Below are 20,332 nucleotides of genomic sequence, written 5' to 3' on the forward strand. Positions count from 1 at the left end.
TATTCAAATATTCACAACATTCTATTAATATGTTAACATTGTACCTATTGCACTAGTACCAAATCTCTTACCTATTTTTCTTTCTCTCCTTTCCGTCTAACAGAGGAGGCCGATCTTGATTTGGATGTTCCCATGACGACTCAATACACCGCCAAGGCAGGAAGGGATATTGAGGTGTTTATTCCACTGAAGGGCAGACCTGCACCAAACTGTACATGGAGAAGACATGACAAGAACATGGCCAGCGATGCAAGATACACTATCACCAGCACAGAACGTACAACAGTTCTTGTCATTCCAAAGGTCACCCGCGACGACTGTGGCAAATACTACCTGGAGATTGAGAACGGTGTTGGCGAGTCCAAGTTCATCACTGTGTCTGTTAAGGTTCTTGACACCCCATCCACTTGCCAAAAACTGATCATCAAGAATGTCACCAGAGGCAAGTTGACCCTGAGCTGGGAAGCTCCTCTGATCGATGGTGGTTCCCCAATCACCAACTACATTGTCGAGAAGAAAGACGCTAACAACAGAGCGTATACAGTCGTGTCATCAGAGTGCCCCAACACATCATACAAGATCGACGGTCTGTCAGATGAAATTGCCTACTTCTTCAGAGTGTCTGCTGAGAATGAGCATGGTACTGGTGATACATGTGAGACTGCAGAGCCAGTCAGGGCCACTGAGACCCCCGGACCAGTCAAAGAGCTGGTCATGACAGACGCTACTAAGACATCAGTGACTCTTCACTGGACCAAGCCTGACCATGATGGAGGTAGCCACATTTCGGACTATGTCATTGAGACGAAAACTAAAGAGGAAGAATCCTGGACAGTTGCTACAACATGCAAGCGTTGCACATGTGAAGTTAAAAACCAGAAGGAAAATTCTGTTGTGAACTTTAGGGTGTTTTCTAAGAATGAGAAGGGCATCAGTGACTTCTCTGAGATTGGGCCCATAACAGTAAAGGAGTTCATTATTCCACCTGAGGCCAACATGATAGATTATCCGAATGGCGAACTCTTTGTTCGTGTCGGTCAAAACATCCATATTGAAATGCCATTTAAGGGTAAACCAAAGCCATCTGTTGGATGGATGAAGGAAAACATTCCTTTGAAAGAAAGTGAACAGATTCGCTTCCGTGAAACAGACAACAAAGTGTCTATAACAGTCAGAAGCGCAAAGAAAGAGAATGCAGGCCTATACACATTGGTTCTGAACAACAAGCTTATCAAGAACTTCTTTGACATCAATGTGATCACTCTCGGACCCCCCTCTGTGCCAGTTGGACCGGTCCGATTTGATGAGGTCAAAGCACAGGGCATCATTATATCTTGGGATGAACCACAGGACAATGGAGGTGGAGACATCACTTGCTACAGTGTGGAGAAACGAGAGACGGCCCAGGCTAACTGGAAGATGGTTTGCTCCAGTGTGGTGAGGACAACGTTCAAGATACCCAACCTGGTCAAGGGCACAGAGTACCAGTTTAGAATACGTGCAGAGAACAAATACGGAGTGAGCGATTCTTTGAATTCACCAGACGTGATCGCCCAACACCAGTACATGCCACCAGGTGCACCAGGAAAACCAGTCACATACAACGTTACCAGTGACGGCATGACTATCCAATGGGAAGCACCCAGCTTTGATGGTGGCTCACCAATCACCGGCTACCATGTTGAGAAGAAGGACAGAAACAGCCTGCTGTGGACTAAAGTAAATTCCAGCATCATCTCTGCCCGTGACTACAGAATCATTCAGTTGATTGAAGGACTGGAGTATTCCTTCAGAGTCTATGCAGAGAATAATGCTGGCCTGAGTCCCGTCAGTGAACAGAGCAAACATGCCCTCGCAATCTCCCCAGTTGGTGAGTATAAAATATTTATGACTGTCTATGACAGATGTTGTAATGTCTTGTGTAGCTGTTATAACGGCTTTATGAATGCATACATAATGGGGACTACAGTAAAGTGTTACCTTGTTGTTTTTTCCTCAATGAACAGTCTGCTATCATGAACATACATTCTTTATGAACATACACTACTTCAGCAACCTGACCTTTCCTTTCCCCCCTAGATCCACCTGGTACTCCTAACGTCATTGATGTCACAAGAGATACAGTCACTCTCAAATGGGATATACCCAAGAAAGATGGAGGATTTAAGATTGTGGCATACAGTGTGGAGAGACGTCAAGGTCGAGGCAAATGGTTGAGATGCAACTTCACCGACATAAGTGATTTGCAATTCACCATCACCGGACTTTCGCCTGGTGATCGCTATGAATTCAGAGTGATTGCCAGAAATGCTGTCGGTACAGTCAGTCCACCCTCACAGTCATCGGGCTATGTCATGACAAAAGATGAAAGTGGTAATTATACATTATATTAAATAAACATTAAACTGTACATTATACAACCTGTTTATTTTGTCTGACTATCTAAGTTTGTCTCTATGTGATTACATTTATCATTAATGTCATGTTTTTGTGTCTCTCTGTTTAGTTTCTCCCGACATTGAGTTCAGAGCCGACACTGCTCTTGTGTACAAGGCTGGTGAAAACATCAAACTAAACTGTAGTATCACGGGTCGACCAGTGCCGCAGGTCATATGGTACAAGGACGGTAAAGAGATTGACAAGATGATGTTGATTGATATTACCACTAACATCGGCTCCAGCCACCTGTTCATCAGAGATGCTGATCGCGACCATCGCGGAGTGTACATGGTGGAAGCCAAGAACAGCTCTGGAACTAAGACAGAGAGTGTCAACATCAGAGTCTCAGGTTGGTTTATAGATAAAAAGAGTTACATTATTTATTTTCCCTCAAATTGTGATGCAGATGATTTAACAACAAGTGGGGGAATTCATGCTTACCATTAACAATGTATGCTTTCTTTAGATACCCCTGGACCACCTGAGGGACCAGTGCGTTTCACTGGTATCACTGCAGAAAAGGCAACTGTCTGGTGGAACCCCCCAGAGAACGATGGATGTGCTGCAATCCTCTGTTATACAGTGGAAAAGAGAGAAACATCTAGGATCTCCTGGGCAATGATGACAAGCAAGTGTGAAGCTTGTTCATTCAACGCCACCAAGCTGATCAAGGGCAACGAGTACCAGTTCCGTATCTCTGCTGTCAATAAGTTCGGAGTTGGACGTCCTCTCGACTCTGATCCATTCATTGCACAGATGCAATTCAGTAAGTTCCATCAAACAACAAGATCTAAAGAGATGACTGACACATAATTATTTGTTATTAACTTAAATTGTTATGTTTAACTAAAACAAACAAATGTTTTGTTTCACAGCCGTTCCAGAAGCCCCAGGAACACCAGACGCCACAAATGTGACTGGAGACACAATCACAATAGGCTGGACAAGACCCAGATCAGATGGTGGAAATGAGATCAAACACTACATCCTGGAGAGACGTGAGAAGAAGAGCTTGCAATGGGTGAAGGTTTCATCCAAGAGACCAATCACTGAGCTCAGACACAGAGTGACACACCTGAACGAAGGTAATGAATATGAATTCCGTGTCATGGCTGAAAACGGTGCCGGAATCGGACCAGCAAGCAGCACATCAAGACTCTTTAAGTGCAGAGAGCCTACAAGCGCACCAAGTGCTCCTTCTCTGGTGAAGGTCACCGACTCCACAAAGTCATCTGTCACCCTGGAATGGATCAAGCCTGTGTTTGACGGTGGTATGGAGATCATTGGCTACGTCATTGAGATGTGCAAGGCAAGCCTTAATGAATGGCACCAAGTCAACAGAGCAACTTGCATCAACACAAGATACACCGCTAAAGGTTTAACGGCTGGAGAGGAATATAGGTTCCGTGTGCGTGCAGTGAATGGGTCTGGAAAAGGAGAAGCATGTGCAGTTCCTAATCCAGTGCAAGCTGTTGATAGACTGACGTCACCAGAAATCACCCTTGATGCAGACTTCAAACAGACACACGTTGTGAGGAACGGGGCCACCGTCACTCTTCATATTGCCTTCTGTGGTAAACCAACTCCGCTGGCTACATGGACCAAGGCAGGTGGTGAACTTGGTGTTATGGCAGATGTCAACACAACTGACACATACAGTACCTTGACCATTGAGAGCTGTACCAGATTTGACTCTGGAAAATACACCTTGTTGCTTGAGAACAACGGGGGCCGAAAATCTATCACATTGACCGTGAAGGTGCTTGATACACCTGGACCTCCAGGAGCTATCAGCTTTAAGGATGTGACCAGGGGAGCTCTGACAATGCTGTGGGACGCTCCAGCCAACGACGGTGGAGCCCGTATTCAGCACTACATCGTAGAAAAGCGTGAGGCTAGTCGTCTCAGCTGGAAGTCAGTCAGCGAAAAATCCTCACGCCAAATGATCAGAATGACCAACCTAGAAATAGGTGTACCTTACCTGTTCAGAGTCATCGCTGAAAATACATATGGCAGGGGAGAACCCTGTGAGATGATTGAACCGATCACTGCAACTGAGGTCCCTGCTCCACCCAAGAGTCTTGACGTTATTGACACTACTAATTCTACTGCTATCTTGGCCTGGCTGAAACCTGAACACGACGGTGGCAGCCGCATCACAGGTTACATTGCTGAGGCCAAAGCAAAGGGCTCTGATCGCTGGATTGTTGGCGGTCAAACCAAACACCTAAAGTTAGTCATTGACGGCTTGATTGAGAACACAGAATATGACTTCCGCGTCAAGGCTATCAATGAGGCTGGTATCAGTGTCCCAAGAGATGCCTTAGCATCCGTTGTCATCAAGGAGCCCAAGATTGAGCCCACAGCAGATCTCAGTGGCATAAATAACCAGCTCATCACATGCAAGACTCACAATGCATTCACCATTGATATCCCCATCAGTGGCAGACCAGCTCCAAAGGCCACCTGGAAACTGGAGGAGATGAAGCTAAAAGAGACTGATAGAGTGATCATCAAGACTACTACAGAAAGAACCACCCTGGTGGTAAAAGACAGCAAGAGAGGAGACAGTGGAAAATACTACCTCACTCTGGACAATGCCGCCGGAGCAAAGACATTTGCTGTTACTGTCAACGTTGTTGGAAGACCCACTCCACCAGTAGGACCCATTGAAATCTCTGAAGTGTCATCAGAGGGCTGCTCATTGGCTTGGACAGCACCAGAGGATGACGGTGGAACAGATATCGACAACTACATTGTTGAGAAACGTGAATCTGGATCAACATCCTGGCAAGTGGTGAACTCAAGTTGTAAACGCACCACGATCAAAGTAAGCCATCTGACCAAATACATGGAGTACACCTTCCGTGTCTCTGCTGAGAGCAAGTATGGCGTGAGCAAGTCCATTGAGTCTTCAGCTGTTGTCATTGAGCATCCATTTGGTAAGTTCATGTGTAAAATCAATTTACATTTGCTTTAATGGTTTGAAAATGTGAAGACACATAATAATTAATTGTTTTGTCTTATTCTCAATATCAGTTCCACCAAGTCCACCAACTCGCCCAGATGTGGTGTCAGTATCTGCTACGGCTATTGGGATCAAGTGGGATCTGCCATACGCTGATGGCGGCAGTAAGGTGACTGGATACTGGATAGAGAAGAAGGAGAGAAACACCATTCTTTGGGTCAGGGAGAACAAACTTCCATGCCTGGATACCCAATACAAAGTCTCTAGTCTCATTGAAGGCCTGGAGTACCAGTTCAGAGTTTATGCTATGAATATTTCTGGTCTCAGCAAAGCCAGTGAGGCCTCAAGACCAGTAGTGGCTTTGAACCCAGTCGGTAAGTGCAACATTCAAAGGACATTTTTCTAAATATTTGGACTCTCTGGAATGTTCCATGTTGACTGTTGACCTTTGCACTGATTGTACATTCTCATTTTGTCTCCATGTAGATCCTCCTGTTAAACCTGAGGTGACTGATGTCACAAGGTCCTCAGTAACTATTGCATGGGGTATACCATTCAATGATGGTGGCAGCAAGATTGTCGGATACATCGTGGAGCGCAAGCCGTGGAGTGATGATGAGTGGGATAACGCCCGCTGGTTGAAATGTAACTACACCACCATCACAGAGACTCACTTCACAGTTGGAGGACTGGGTGAAGCAGAAATATTTGAATTCCGTGTCATTGCCAAAAATGGAGCTGGAGTTCACAGTGCACCATCTGAAACAACAGGACCGATCACCTGCAAGGATGAATACAGTAAGATACTACTGTTAGATAATGTTACGTTACTGTCAAGTTTATGCATATGTATATATATATATATACACATATTTATATATTAATATATATATATGTATGTATTATTTCATAATTTATATTTTATTTTTGTCTTATAGCTCCTCCCAAGGCTGAACTTAACAGCTCTCTTGTTGGAGAGCATGTCACTATCCGGGCTGGATCAGACCTGGTCCTTGATGGTGTAATTGGTGGTAAACCCGAACCCATAGTATGGTGGGCCAAAGGTGACAAGGTGCTGGAGCTGGGAGAGAAATACTCCCTGACATACACCAGTTCAAGAGCCATGGCCATCATCAAGTCCTGCAACAGAAATGACACAGGAAGATACGTTCTGACCGTGAAGAACGCCAGTGGAACCAAGACAGCGTCTGTCAACGTTAAAGTACTCGGTAAGAACATAAAGTAGACACAAAGACATATACACTTGCAATGACATGGAAACAAAATAGTTTTCAACTAAATGTTACTATATTACTATAATACAGTGGTGGTATGGTGCCGTTTAAGATGACGGAGGACAATATTTTTTTTAATGAGCATGGTCTTACTGTATTTCTATTACAGCATGTTGGATGACTCTCATTCATATTCCATTCACCCAGCTCATTTTCCCTATACCGATCATGAGATTGATACAATGTAGCCTATGAATGGAAGTTTACAACATAGGTACACACTGGTTGACAGAAATTTGAGTAATCAAGGTGACAGACAGTGACACATTCAATACTGCCTTGAACACTCTTCCCTGCATCTAGCTGATCTAGGGTGTAATCATTAGTCTAATAGTTGCAAACAAGAGTTCAGGTATGTTTTCCCTGTTTTGTTCTGTTTTCCTCCATTTAAGAATTGGCTGAATGACTACACCCCTGATCACACGCAAACACAGTTAACTTTCATAGCAGCCACATACATGATCACTTTGATAGTTGTAGCTATAATTCCTTCTTGCATCTATGTGCTCTGGCACCGGTTAGTTGAGGTAATATGTACATGTAGGTAGAGTTATTAAAGTGACTATGCATAGATAACAACAGAAAGTAGCAGCAGTGTAAAGTGGGGGGGGGACAATGCAAATAGTCTGGGTAACCATTTGATACTCAGGAGTATTTTGGCTTGGGGGTGGAAGCTGTTTAGAAGCTTCTCGGACCTAGACTTGGTGCACCGGCACCGCCGTGCGGTAGCAGAGAGAACATTCGCTAGCTAAGTAAATTAAAGTGAAAAAATTAAAATATATATATATATACATAGGTCTCTCTCTTTTTTTGTATTCTTTTTTTTTACCCCTTTTTCTCCACAATTTTGTGGTATCCAATTGGTAGTTACAGTCTTGTCTCATCGCTGCAACCCCCGTATGAACTCGGGAGAGGTGAAGGTCGAGAGCCGTGAACAGTCATTTAATAATTTCTGTATTTTCCAGACACTCCTGGACCACCTGGTTCAGTTAGAGTCAAAGACTACACAAAGGAGTCTGTCGTCATTACATGGGATGTACCATCTATTGACGGTGGAGCCCCTGTGAACAACTACATCATTGAGAAACGTGAAGCTTCAATTAAATCCTACAAAACAGTTTCAGCAGAATGCAGGAATACCTTGTTCAGAATTACTGGCCTGGAGGAATCAGTAAAGTACTTCTTCAGAAACTCAACCCAACCAAGCACTGCTTCTTGACACAATGCACACTTAACCCGGAAGCCAGCCGCACCAATGTGTCGGAGGAAATACCGTACACCTTGCGACTGTGTCAGCGTGCACTGCGCCTGGCCCGCCACAGGAGTCAATAGTACGCGATGGGACAAGGACATCACTGCCGGCCAAACCCTCCCCTAAATAGGACGACGCTGGGCCAATTGTGTGCCGCCCCATGAGTCTCCCGGTCGCGGCCGGCTGCAACAGAGCCTGTACTCGAACCCTGAATCTCTCGTGGCACAGCAGGCTAGCTCTCTCTCTTGCTTCTCCTTAATTTTTGAAGAAATTGTTGTGTTCAAAACTGTTCAACTATTGTCTTTCTCTCTCTTTGAGTCAATTCCTCACCACATTTTATGCACTGCAGTGCTAGCTTGCTGCAGCTTATGCTTTCAGTACTAGATTCATTATCTGATCCTTTGATTGGATGAATCACATCAGTTATTGCTGCAAGAGCTCTGATAGGTTAGAGGACGTCTTCCGGGAAGTTGTCATAATTACTGTGTAAGTCTACAGAAGGGGGTGAGAACCATGAGCCTCCTAGGCTAGGTATTCCTTGAAGAGGTGGGGTTTCAGGTGTCTCCGGAAGGTGGTGATTGACTCCGCTGTCCTGGCGTCGTGAGGAGTTTGTTCCACCATTGGGGGCCAGAGCAGCGAACAGTTTTGACTGGGCTGAGCGGGAACTGTACTTCCTCAGTGGTAGGGAGGCGAGCAGGCCAGAGGTGGATGAACGCAGTGCCCTTGTTTGGGTGTAGGGCCTGATCAGAGCCTGGAGGTACTGAGGTGCCGTTCCCCTCACAGCTCCGTAGGCAAGCACCATGGTCTTGTAGCGGATGCGAGCTTCAACTGGAAGCCAGTGGAGAGAGCGGAGGAGCGGGGTGACGTGAGAGAACTTGGGAAGGTTGAACACCAGACGGGCTGCGGCGTTCTGGATGAGTTGTAGGGGTTTAATGGCACAGGCAGGGAGCCCAGCCAACAGCGAGTTGCAGTAATCAAGACGGGAGATGACAAGTGCCTGGATTAGGACCTGCGCCGCTTCCTGTGTGAGGCAGGGTCGTACTCTGCGGATGTTGTAGAGCATGAACCTACAGGAACGGGACACCGCCTTGATGTTAGTTGAGAACGACAGGGTGTTGTCCAGGATCACGCCAAGGTTCTTAGCGCTCTGGGAGGAGGACACAATGGAGTTGTCAACCGTGATGGCGAGATCATGGACGGGCAGTCCTTCCCGGGAGGAAGAGGAGCTCCGTCTTGCTGAGGTTCAGCTTGAGGTGGTGATCCGTCATCCACACTGATATGTCTGCCAGACATGCAGAGATGCGATTCGCCACCTGGTCATCAGAAGGGGAAAGGAGAAGATTAATTGTGTGTCGTCTGCATAGCAATGATAGGAGAGACCATGTGAGGTTATGACAGAGCCAAGTGACTTGGTGTATAGCGAGAATAAGAGAGGGCCTAGAACAGAGCCCTGGGGACACCAGTGGTGAGAGCGCGTGGTGAGGAGACAGATTCTCGCCACGCCACCTGGTAGGAGCGACCTGTCAGGTAGGACGCAATCAAGCGTGGGCCGCGCCGGAGATGCCCAACTCGGAGAGGGTGGAGAGGAGGATCTGATGGTTCACAGTATCGAAGGCAGCCGATAGGTCTAGAAGGATGAGAGCAGAGGAGAGAGAGTTAGCTTTAGCAGTGCGGAGCGCCTCCGTGATACAGAGAAGAGCAGTCTCAGTTGAATGACTAGTCTTGAAACCTGACTGATTTGGATCAAGAAGGTCATTCTGAGAGAGATAGCGGTAGAGCTGGCCAAGGACGGCACGCTCAAGAGTTTTGGAGAGAAAAGAGAAGGGATACTGGTCTGTAGTTGTTGACATCGGAGGGATCGAGTGTAGGTTTTTCAGAAGGGTGCAACTCTCGCTCTCTTGAAGACGGGAGGGACGTAGCCAGCGGTCAGGGATGAGTTGATGAGCGAGGTGAGGTGAGGTAGGGAGAAGGTCTCCGGAAATGGTCTGGAGAAGAGAGGAGGGGATAGGGTCAAGCGGGCAGGTTGTTGGGCGGCCGGCCGTCACAAGACGCGAGATTTCATCTGGAGAGAGAGGGAGAAAGAGGTCAGAGCATAGGGTAGGGCAGTGTGAGCAGAACCAGCGGTGTCGTTTGACTTAGCAAACGAGGATCGGATGTCGTCGACCTTCTTTTCAAAATGGTTGACGAAGTCATCTGCAGAGGAGGAGGAGGAGGGGAGGATTCAGGAGGGAGGAGAAGGTGGCAAAGAGCTTCCTAGGGTTAGAGGCAGATGCTTGGAATTTAGAATGGTAGAAAGTGGCTTTAGCAGCAGAGACAGAGGAGGAAAATGTAGAGAGGAGGGAGTGAAAGGATGCCAGGTCCGCAGGGAGGCGAGTTTTCCTCCATTTCCGCTCGGCTGCCCGGAGCCCTGTTCTGTGAGCTCGCAATGAGTCGTCGAGCCACGGAGCGGGAGGGAGGACCGAGCCGGCCTGGAGGATAGGGGACATAGAGAGTCAAAGGATGCAGAAAGGGAGGAGAGGAGGGTTGAGGAGGCAGAATCAGGAGATAGGTTGGAGAAAGTTTGAGCAGAGGAAGAGATGATAGGATGGAAGAGGAGAGAGTAGCGGGGGAGAGAGAGCGAAGGTTGGGACGGCGCGATACCATCCAGTAGGGGCAGTGTGGGAAGTGTTGGATGAGAGCGAGAGGAAAAGGATACAAGGTAGTGGTCGGAGACTTGGAGGAGTTGCAATGAGGTTAGTGGAAGAACAGCATCTAGTAAAGATGAGGTCAAGCGTATTGCCTGCCTTGTGAGTAGGGGGAAGGTGAGAGGGTGAGGTCAAAGAGGAGAGGAGTGGAAAGAAGGAGGCAGAGAGGAATGAGTCAAAGGTAGACGTGGGGAGGTTAAAGTCGCCCAGAACTGTGAGAGGTGAGCCGTCCTCAGGAAAGGAGCTTATCAAGGCATCAAGCTCATTGATGAACTCTCCAAGGGAACCTGGAGGGCGATAAATGATAAGGATGTTAAGCTTGAAAGGGCTGGTAACTGTGACAGCATGGAATTCAAAGGAGGCGATAGACAGATGGGTAAGGGGAAAAGAGAAAGACCACTTGGGAGAGATGAGGATCCCGGTGCCACCACCCCGCTGACCAGAAGCTCTCGGGGTGTGCGAGAACACGTGGGCGGACGAGGAGAGAGCAGTAGGAGTAGCAGTGTTATCTGTGGTGATCCATGTTTCCGTCAGTGCCAAGAAGTCGAGGGACTGGAGGGAGGCATAGGCTGAGATGAACTCTGCCTTGTTGGCCGCAGATCGGCAGTTCCAGAGGCTACCGGAGACCTGGAACTCCACGTGGGTCGTACGCGCTGGGACCACCAGATTAGGGTGGCCGCGGCCACGCGGTGTGGAGCGTTTGTATGGTCTGTGCAGAGAGGAGAGAACAGGGATAGACAGACACATAGTTGACAGGCTACAGAAAGGCTACGCTAATGCAAGGAGATTGGAATGACAAGTGGACTACACGTCTCGAATGTTCAGAAAGTTAAGCTTACGTAGCAAGAATCTTATTGACTAAAATGATTAAAATGATACAGTACTGCTAAAGTAGGCTAGCTGGCAGTAGCTGCGTTGTTGACACTACACTAATCAAGTCGTTCCGTTGAGTGTAATAGTTTCTACAGTGCTACTATTCGGGGGCTAGCTGGCTAGCTAGCAGTGTTGTTTACGTTACGTTGCGTTAAAAAACGACAATAGCTGGCTAGCTAACCTAGGAAATCGCTCTAGACTACACAATTATCTTTGAAACAAAGACGGCTATGTAACTAGCTATGTAGCTAGCTACGATCAAACAAATCAAACCGTTGTACTGTAATGAAATGAAATGAAAATGTGATACTACCTGACCGGGTTGTTGAATTCGATTCAGTAGACGTGTGTGTGGTGACGTTGGCTAGCTGTTAGCTGTTGGCTAGCTAGCAGAGTCTCCTACGTTAAGGACGACAAATAGCTGGCTAGCGAACCTCAGTGAATTAAGATAATCACTCCAAGACTACACACTCTAAACTACACAATTATCTTGGAAACAAAGACAGCTATGTAGCTAGCTAACACTAAACTAATCAAGTCGTTCAGTTGAGTGAATAGCACTACAGTGATGCTAATCTGTGGGTGTTAGCTAGCGTTGCTAGCTCCTGGGCGAATAGCAGTGAAGGCTACGTTAGGGCGACGAAATACGATAATTATGCAATTATCTCTGATACAAGGACGGCTATGTAGCTAGCTAAGAAGAATTGCTAAGATTAGACAAATCAAACCGTTGTACTATAATGAAATGTAATGAAAAAGTTATACAACCTGCAGAGCGAAGTGCGAATGCGACCGCTCGCTCCAACAATTACATTTTTATGAAATTCACTGTGGACGATGGTCCTCCCCTTACTCCTCTGAAGAGCCTCCACTGTTATAATAACCCAATTTAATGTTTCACTCTGTATTTCCAGATACACCAGGGCCTCCTGAGGAAAAGGTCACAATCACCAGGGTGACAGAGGAGAAGTGCACTGTGTCTTGGAAGATCCCTCTGGAGGACGGTGGAGATCTTGTCACTCATTACATTGTTGATAGACGTGAGACCAGCAGACTCAACTGGGTGATCATGGAGACCGAGTGCAAGACTCTGTCCTGTGTCAGCTCCAAACTGATCAAGAACAACGAGTACGTCTTCCGTGTCAGAGGAGTAAACAAGTTCGGACCTGGCGTGCCTTTGGAGTCCGAGCCTGTCATCGCCAGAAACGCATATAGTAAGCATGCATTCAGTGGCCATGTCATTTTAATAGATGCAATACAATTGTTGTCTTATTCAAAGCCCAAACCTTATTAAACATGTTTTATTTTCCTTTATCATTGCAGCTGTCCCATCACAACCTGGAGCACCAGAAGTCACGGCTGTAGGAAAGGAGCACGTCATCATTGAATGGATGAAACCTGAAAGTGATGGCGGAAGTGAGATCAAGAATTACCTGGTGGACAAACGTGAGAAGAGCAGTTCCAGATGGACCAGGGTCAATAAGACCTTTACCATCTATGACATCCGCCTGAAGATCTCTGGTTTGCTGGAAGGCAGTGACTACCAGTTCCGTGTTACAGCTGTGAATACAGCTGGAAACAGCCAGCCCAGTGAAGCCTCTAACTATGCCTACTGTAGAGAGCCAACATGTACGTGATCAAAAAGTCATAGTCTAGATTTTAGTAACCATATGAGGTCCATCTTTATAATCTTACCATTGACTTATGGTTGACTTCTGAAACACTGCTGCTGCTGAATGACTCATACTGTATTTTGTGTTTTCCAGACACTCCAGCCCCTCCTTCAATTCCACGAGTGGTAGATTCCACCAAGCATAGCATTAGCTTGCAATGGACCAGACCCATGTATGATGGTGGCGCTGATGTTGTTGGCTACGTGGTGGAGGTGCTTGAGGAAGGAACCGAGCAGTGGTACAGGGCCACTCAGAAGACTTTAAAGACCAATGCGTTTGTTGCCACTGGACTTCAAAGCAACAAGAAGTACAGTTTCCGTGTCGCAGGAGTCAATAGCAATGGCACTGGGGAATTCAGCGAACCTAGTGTGGAAATTGAGCCTGTTGAGAAACTCTGTACGTTTGTTCTTATGCTTTTACTGTCAATAATTCACAATGGCAGCATGTTTGTATGTAAAGGGTTAACCTGGTATAACTGCAGTTTAAACCAATGTCTACATTGAATCAAAGACCCTCTTTTTAGACTTATAATTGGTATATGTGCTGTTATTATGTTGTAAACGTGCTGTAATGTTTTGTCACAACAGCAATCCCTGATCTTGAGCTCCCTGATGATCTGAAGAAGATTGTGTGTCTGAGAGCTGGTAACACTCTTAGGCTGTTCGTCAATGTGGCTGGAAGACCGGCTCCTGTACTGACATGGAGGAAACCTGGCATTGACCTGCAGAGCCGTGGGTTCATTGATACAACTGATAGTTATACTCAACTAATCGTTGAGAAGGTCCATCGTTACGATGCCGGCAAATACACCATTGAGGCTGAAAATCCATCTGGCAAGAAGTCAGCAACTATTCTCGTCAAGGTTTATGGTAAGTTATTGGTTACGTTGACATACTTAAGATGGTTAAATGATTAGGAACTATCTGTGAACCATTTAATTACATATGGAATAGTGAATCGTCATGTGCTGTGAACAGTCAGTTAATCCTCTCTGTATTTTCCAGACACTCCTGGACCACCCGGTTCAGTTAGAGTCAAAGACTACACAAAGGAGTCTGTCGTCATTACATGGGACGTACCATCTATTGACGGTGGAGCCCCTGTGAACAACTACATCATTGAGAAACGTGAAGCTTCAATGAAATCCTACAAAACAGTTACAACAGAATGCAGGAAGACCTTGTTCAGAATTACTGGCCTGGAGGAATCAGTACACTACTTCTTCAGAGTGTTACCAGAGAACATATATGGTGTTGGAGAACCATGTGAAACCCCTGAATCAGTGTTGATCTGTGAAGTACCCAGCCTTCCTCAGGATCTGCACATTGTGGATATTGGAAAGTCCTCTGCCATACTTAACTGGGAGAAACCTCTTCATGATGGTGGAAGCAGACTGACGGGCTACGTCATTGAAGCTAACATCGTTGGATCAGACAGATGGAGTGCAGTGGCCACCGTTAAACAGTCCATGTCCCAGCACACCATCACTGGTCTGACAGAGAAGGAGACTTATCTCTTCAGAATCAGAGCTACCAACACCAGAGGAGTTAGCGAACCTAGGGAGATTACAGGACCTGTGGTCATTCAGGAACAACTACGTATGTTATATTCTGATTCTTATGCTACACACATGGCAGTTGATCTATTTAAAAATGAAAGTTTTGATACATCTTCAGATGGTCTAATTTTCCCCAAAAATATTTCCTTTTACAGTGGCACCCTATATTGATCTGGCCGGCATTCCACAGAAGGTTGTCCATGTGCCAGCCGGCAAACCAATCGACCTCAATATTCCTATAAAGGCCAGACCTGCTCCAGTTTGCACCTGGTCCTTCAATGGTGCTAAAATGAAGGATAGTCTTGACCGGGTTAAGATTGTGTCTAATGGAAAATACACCAAACTGACTGTCCGTGAGACAACCATTGATGACACTGGTAGCTACACTCTTCAAGTAAAGAATTCTGTAGGAACTGCGACAGAGATACTTAAAATTATCATTCTTGGTAAGTGTGTGTGTTTTTGGTTTGTGTGTTCTTATGTTTTTGTATTGGAATATTCTAAATACAACCGTCTGCTTATTTCTGTCTAGATAAACCTGGAATACCTATTGGACCGATCACAGTTGATGCCGTTGATGCCACATCTGTAACAGTCAGCTGGGAGCCACCAGAGAAGGATGGCGGCTCCAACGTTAGTGGCTATGTTGTTGAGCAGCGTGACGCTCACCGCCCCGGATGGCTGCCAGTGTCCGAATCTGTCACAAGACCCACATTCAAGTTCACCAGATTGTCTGAGGGAACTGAATACGTGTTCCGTGTGGCTGCAACAAACCGCTTTGGCATTGGGGGATTCTTGCAGTCTGAAGTTGTTGAATGCAAGAGTCTCAAGAGTAAGTCATCATAAATCCTAAAACACAGTACATTTCACCTTTTGACAAAATGTATTATACACTATAATTAAAACACAAAAACAGTGTACTTTATTTGGAGGAAGTTAAAGAAAAGGGATGATGGTGGCTATAACTGATCTCATTTGAAATCTCTAATCTCTCCACAGCCGTACCCAGTCCACCAAACCGACCTGATGTACTGGATGTGACTCATGAGGGAATGACCATCACATGGCAGCCACCAGAAGAAGATGGAGGCTCCCAAGTGTCTGGATATATAATTGAGCGCAAGGAGGTCAGATCTGAAAGGTGGATGAGCATCGTTAAGAACCCAGTCACCATGACCAGATACAGATCATCAGGTCTGTGCGAAGGCAATGAGTATGAGTACCGCGTGATCGCCCTCAACTCCAGAGGCTCGAGCAAACCCAGTATGGCATCTAAACCAGCTATCGCCATGGATCCCATCGGTATGCCTCTGTAATCCTGTCCTTAGTTGTTGTGTCCCATATAAGAAACATTGAAATAAGCAGTAAATTATGTAATTACTATGTTTAACTTTTTTTGTCATGTGTTATTCAACTCAATGATTTATGGGTCAAAATGTCCTTGCAACTTAGTTTCTACCATTTTCAAACTTGTGTATATGACCAAAACTATTATATTTGTCTTTATCTAAACAGAGCCTCCTAGTGCACCACAGTTCCCCATGGTCACAGACACAACCAGGACGTCTGTGTCTCTAGCCTGGAGTCCTCCAGAGGAAGAGGGTGGTTCTGTCATCACTGGTTACCTGATTGAGATGCAGAAGGTGGATCAGGTGGAATGGACCATGTGCAACACAACACCCATAAAGATCTGTGAATACACTCTGACGCACATGCCTCAGGGAGCTGAGTACAAGTTCCGTGTAATGGCCTGCAACGCTGGTGGCCCCGGAGAGCCAGTCGAGATCCCAGGAATCGTCAAGGTTACAGAAATGCTTGGTAAGGGATACAATTATGTGTATAGCGTACCAGGAAGAGCTGTATTTTGTATTTTGCTTTTGAAGCTTGTGTCAAATGTGAACTAACTTAACAATGTCTGTATGCTTCATTTCAGACTATCCCGATTATGAACTGGACCTCAAATATGAGGAAGGCTATGTGGTCAGACAGGGAGGAGTCATCAGGCTGTCTGTGCCCATCAAGGGTAAACCAGTCCCTATTTGCAAGTGGACAAAGGAAGGCCGAGATATCTCTCACAGAGCTATGATTGCCACCAATGATGATATCACTGAACTTGTGATCAAAGAAGCCCACAGAGATGACACTGGCACATATGACCTGGTCCTGGAGAACAAATGTGGCAGGAAGGCTGTCTACATCAATGTTAAAGTGATTGGACGTCCAGACGCACCGGAAGGTCCCCTTGAGTTTGATGATATCCAGGCTCGCTCTGTAAGAGTCAGCTGGAGACCTCCCTCTGAAGACGGTGGCTCTGATATCCTGGGTTACATCGTTGAAAGGCGAGAGGTATCAAAGGTAGCATGGTACACTGTGGACTCAAGAGTGGTGGACACAGCTCTGGTGGTCAAGGGGCTGAAGGAGAATGTTGAATACCATTTCAAGATCACTGCTGAAAACCAGTTTGGTGTGAGCAGATCTCTCAAATCAGATGAATGTGTCACTCCAAAGACACCGCTGTGTAAGTATTTTTGAATGTTCATAATTATTGTTCTGCAAATATAAAATGTGTTTTCTTGTGTTATCACTCCTCAGTTCTTCTATTTACAATTATGCAATTCTAATTTCTATACAACAGCTCCACCAGAACCTCCAATCAACCCACCAGAAGTTATGGATGTCACAAAGAGCACTGTTGCTCTATCTTGGGGCAGACCAAAAGATGATGGTGGCGCCCGCATTACAGGATACTACGTTGAGAGGAGAGAGGTGTCCACAGAGAAGTGGGTGCGTCACAACAAGACACACATCACCACTACAATGTACACTCTCACTGGACTCATCCCTGACGCTGAATATCTGTTCCGTGTCGTGGCACAAAACGACATCGGTCAGAGTGAACCTGGACCAGTATCTGAAAATGTTATATGCAAAGATCCATTCGGTATGTATTTAATAGGCCTTTCGATTATATATTTAAAGCTGCAATATGTAACTTTTTGGGTGACCCGACAAAATGAACATAGAAATTATAGTTATAGATCTGTCAATCTCATTGAAAGGAAGTGTAAGAAGTGGTAGATCTGTTCTGTGTGCGAATTATATGCTTCCTGTTCTTAAGTTTTGTTTTTGCGTCTTTTACGTTCAGTTTCAAACAGCTGAAATTACAATATATTTGGTTATGGAACAGATATTTCACAGCGGTTTAGATGGTACAATGATTTTCTACACAATAACGTTTTGTCAAAAACTGAAATTAGGCGAACTATTAGAATTTTAGCAGGAAATGGCGATTTCTGCATATTGCACCTTTAATAATACATATAAATATTATAAATAATACAATACTTAAATAATATTTTTTTTATAATTGCATGGTTACTTCTCTCTCTCTTTGAATAGACAAACCCAGTCAACCAGGTGAGATTGATATAATCTCCGTTGCCAAAGACTGCATCACTATTCACTGGCTGCGCCCAGAATGCGATGGTGGCAAAGAGATCCTGGGTTACTGGATTGAGTTCAGACAGGCAGGTGAAAGTGCCTGGAAGAAATGCAACAAGGAGCGTTCCAAGGACAGACAGTTCACCATGGGTGGTCTGATGGAGGCTACAGAGTACGAGTTCAGAATCCTTGCAGAAAATGAAACAGGAATGAGTAGACCTCGCAGGACCGCCATGGGCATCAAGACTAAACTGAGCTGTACGTTGGCATAATATTTTCATAAAATACTCTAAGCGCCTTAGATTACAAAAATCATTGATTAAAAAGTATCATTGCTATTCATTAGAAATAATGTTCATGCTCTGTTTATGTTTCAACAGTGGGAGAGGCTCCTAGTCTCAAGGAAGACATGGCAGATGTCATCACAAAACTTGGTGAATCAGGAACTCTGACATGCCAGATTATTGGACGTCCCCTTCCTGACATCAGATGGTACAGATATGGCAAGGAGCTGATCCAGAGCCGCAAGTACAAGATGAGTTCTGATGGTCGCAACCATTCACTGACAGTGGCCACAGATGAACAGGAAGATGAGGGCATATACACTTGCAGAGCCGCCAATGAAGCCGGTGAAACAGAGTCCAGCGGCAAGCTGCGCTTGCAGGCCGCACCTGCTTTCCACCCTGGATTCCCATTGAAGGAGAAATACACAGCAGGGTGTGGAACAAGTCTTCGTCTCCATGTTGTCTACATTGGCCGTCCAATTCCACAAATCATGTGGTTCTATGCAAAGAAGCCGCTTAACGCGTCTGAAAACGTGATAATTGAAAACACTGAGAGTTACACTCATCTGGTTATAAGGAATGTACAGCGCAAAACAAATGCTGGAAGATACAAGGTGCAATTGACCAACAAATTTGGAACTGTTGAAACCACACTCAAGGTTGAAATTCAAGGTAACAATTTTCTTTTACTATTATTGTAATAATATAATTGCTTATTTTATTAACATAACCAATGTTGTGCATGACCAACAGAGAAGTTGTTATCTAAATGTTGATTTTTACTTTTTTTCCAGATAAACCTACCAAACCTGAGGGACCTATTGTTGTTGATGCTGTGTTGAAGAGTGCAGTGATCATCAGCTGGAAACCACCAAAGGATGATGGTGGATCAATGATCACCAACTACATTGTGGAAAAACGAGAAGCAAAGGAAGGCGAGGAGTGGCATCTGGTGTCATCGTCAGTCTCAGGAAACACTTGCAGGATTCAAAATCTGATTGAAAGTGCTGGATACTACTTCCGTGTTTCTGCTCAGAACCAATATGGAGTCAGTGAGGCACTTGAAGTTCCTGGTGTTCTCATTATCAAAAGTCCATTCGGTAAGTATGCTTGTTGACAATGATAAATATATCACATAGATCATGTTTACTGTAACGGTTAGGAGAATAATGCACTTCTATGACATCGCTCTCATTGTCTGTTCCTCAGAAAAACCTGGAATTCCCATGCAGCCTGTTGTCACAGAAGTGACCAAGGATTCTTGTCTTGTGTTCTGGAAACCACCAAAAGACGATGGAGGTGCAAAGATAAATAACTATTTCCTTGAAAAACGAGAGAAGAAACAGAACAAATGGATCACTTGTACATCCAATAAAATCCATGAGACACATTTTGCTGTAAAAGGCCTTCTTGAGGGCTTTGAGTATGAGTTCCGTGTGAAATGTGAAAACATGGGTGGTGAAAGTGATTGGAGTGAGGTGTCAGAGGCCATCATTCCCAAATCAGGTCTCACAATGAAACCTCCTGTCTTCAGAGAAGAAATGAGACCAGAAATGATTGTGAAGTTTAGATCCAATGCTACATTTGTCACCAAAATTGTTGGACATCCCATCCCTGCTGTGAAATGGTATAGGAATGGCAAAGAAATTGTTGCAGATGGTACCAAACTCAAATTGCAAGAATTCAAGGGAGGTTATTACCAACTTGTTATTGCTAATGCCGAGGACAGCGACGCAGGTGTCTATCAAGTCAGGGCAACAAACCAAGGAGGATCCATCTCTACAACAGTGAATCTGACTGTTGAAGGTAAACATTTTTGATAGGCTGATGAAAAGTATTTTAAGAGGACATTTTGGGTTAAACAT

The 20,332-nt window shown here is 45.3% G+C and overlaps 1 protein-coding gene across 1 annotated transcript in view; it reads left to right on the plus strand.

Annotated features, from left to right (window-relative positions):
* The window catches only part of LOC118366639 (titin-like), a 180,290-nt gene that overhangs the window by 151,880 nt on the left and 8,078 nt on the right, over positions 1-20,332 (plus strand). The window contains exons 187-209 of the mRNA XM_052493512.1: positions 104-1,870; positions 2,080-2,373; positions 2,507-2,788; positions 2,906-3,205; positions 3,315-5,381; positions 5,479-5,781; positions 5,894-6,205; positions 6,346-6,636; positions 12,426-12,725; positions 12,835-13,140; positions 13,278-13,580; positions 13,772-14,053; positions 14,189-14,782; positions 14,898-15,188; positions 15,275-15,574; positions 15,742-16,044; positions 16,258-16,560; positions 16,676-17,260; positions 17,378-17,683; positions 18,142-18,441; positions 18,564-19,139; positions 19,262-19,567; positions 19,677-20,273. Coding sequence (XP_052349472.1) covers positions 104-1,870; positions 2,080-2,373; positions 2,507-2,788; positions 2,906-3,205; positions 3,315-5,381; positions 5,479-5,781; positions 5,894-6,205; positions 6,346-6,636; positions 12,426-12,725; positions 12,835-13,140; positions 13,278-13,580; positions 13,772-14,053; positions 14,189-14,782; positions 14,898-15,188; positions 15,275-15,574; positions 15,742-16,044; positions 16,258-16,560; positions 16,676-17,260; positions 17,378-17,683; positions 18,142-18,441; positions 18,564-19,139; positions 19,262-19,567; positions 19,677-20,273 — 11,268 coding nt within the window. The remainder of the gene's footprint in view (positions 1-103; positions 1,871-2,079; positions 2,374-2,506; positions 2,789-2,905; positions 3,206-3,314; positions 5,382-5,478; positions 5,782-5,893; positions 6,206-6,345; positions 6,637-12,425; positions 12,726-12,834; positions 13,141-13,277; positions 13,581-13,771; positions 14,054-14,188; positions 14,783-14,897; positions 15,189-15,274; positions 15,575-15,741; positions 16,045-16,257; positions 16,561-16,675; positions 17,261-17,377; positions 17,684-18,141; positions 18,442-18,563; positions 19,140-19,261; positions 19,568-19,676; positions 20,274-20,332) is intronic.

The sequence above is a fragment of the Oncorhynchus keta genome, chromosome 34, assembly GCF_023373465.1.
Source record: "Oncorhynchus keta strain PuntledgeMale-10-30-2019 chromosome 34, Oket_V2, whole genome shotgun sequence".
NCBI lineage: Eukaryota > Metazoa > Chordata > Actinopteri > Salmoniformes > Salmonidae > Oncorhynchus > Oncorhynchus keta.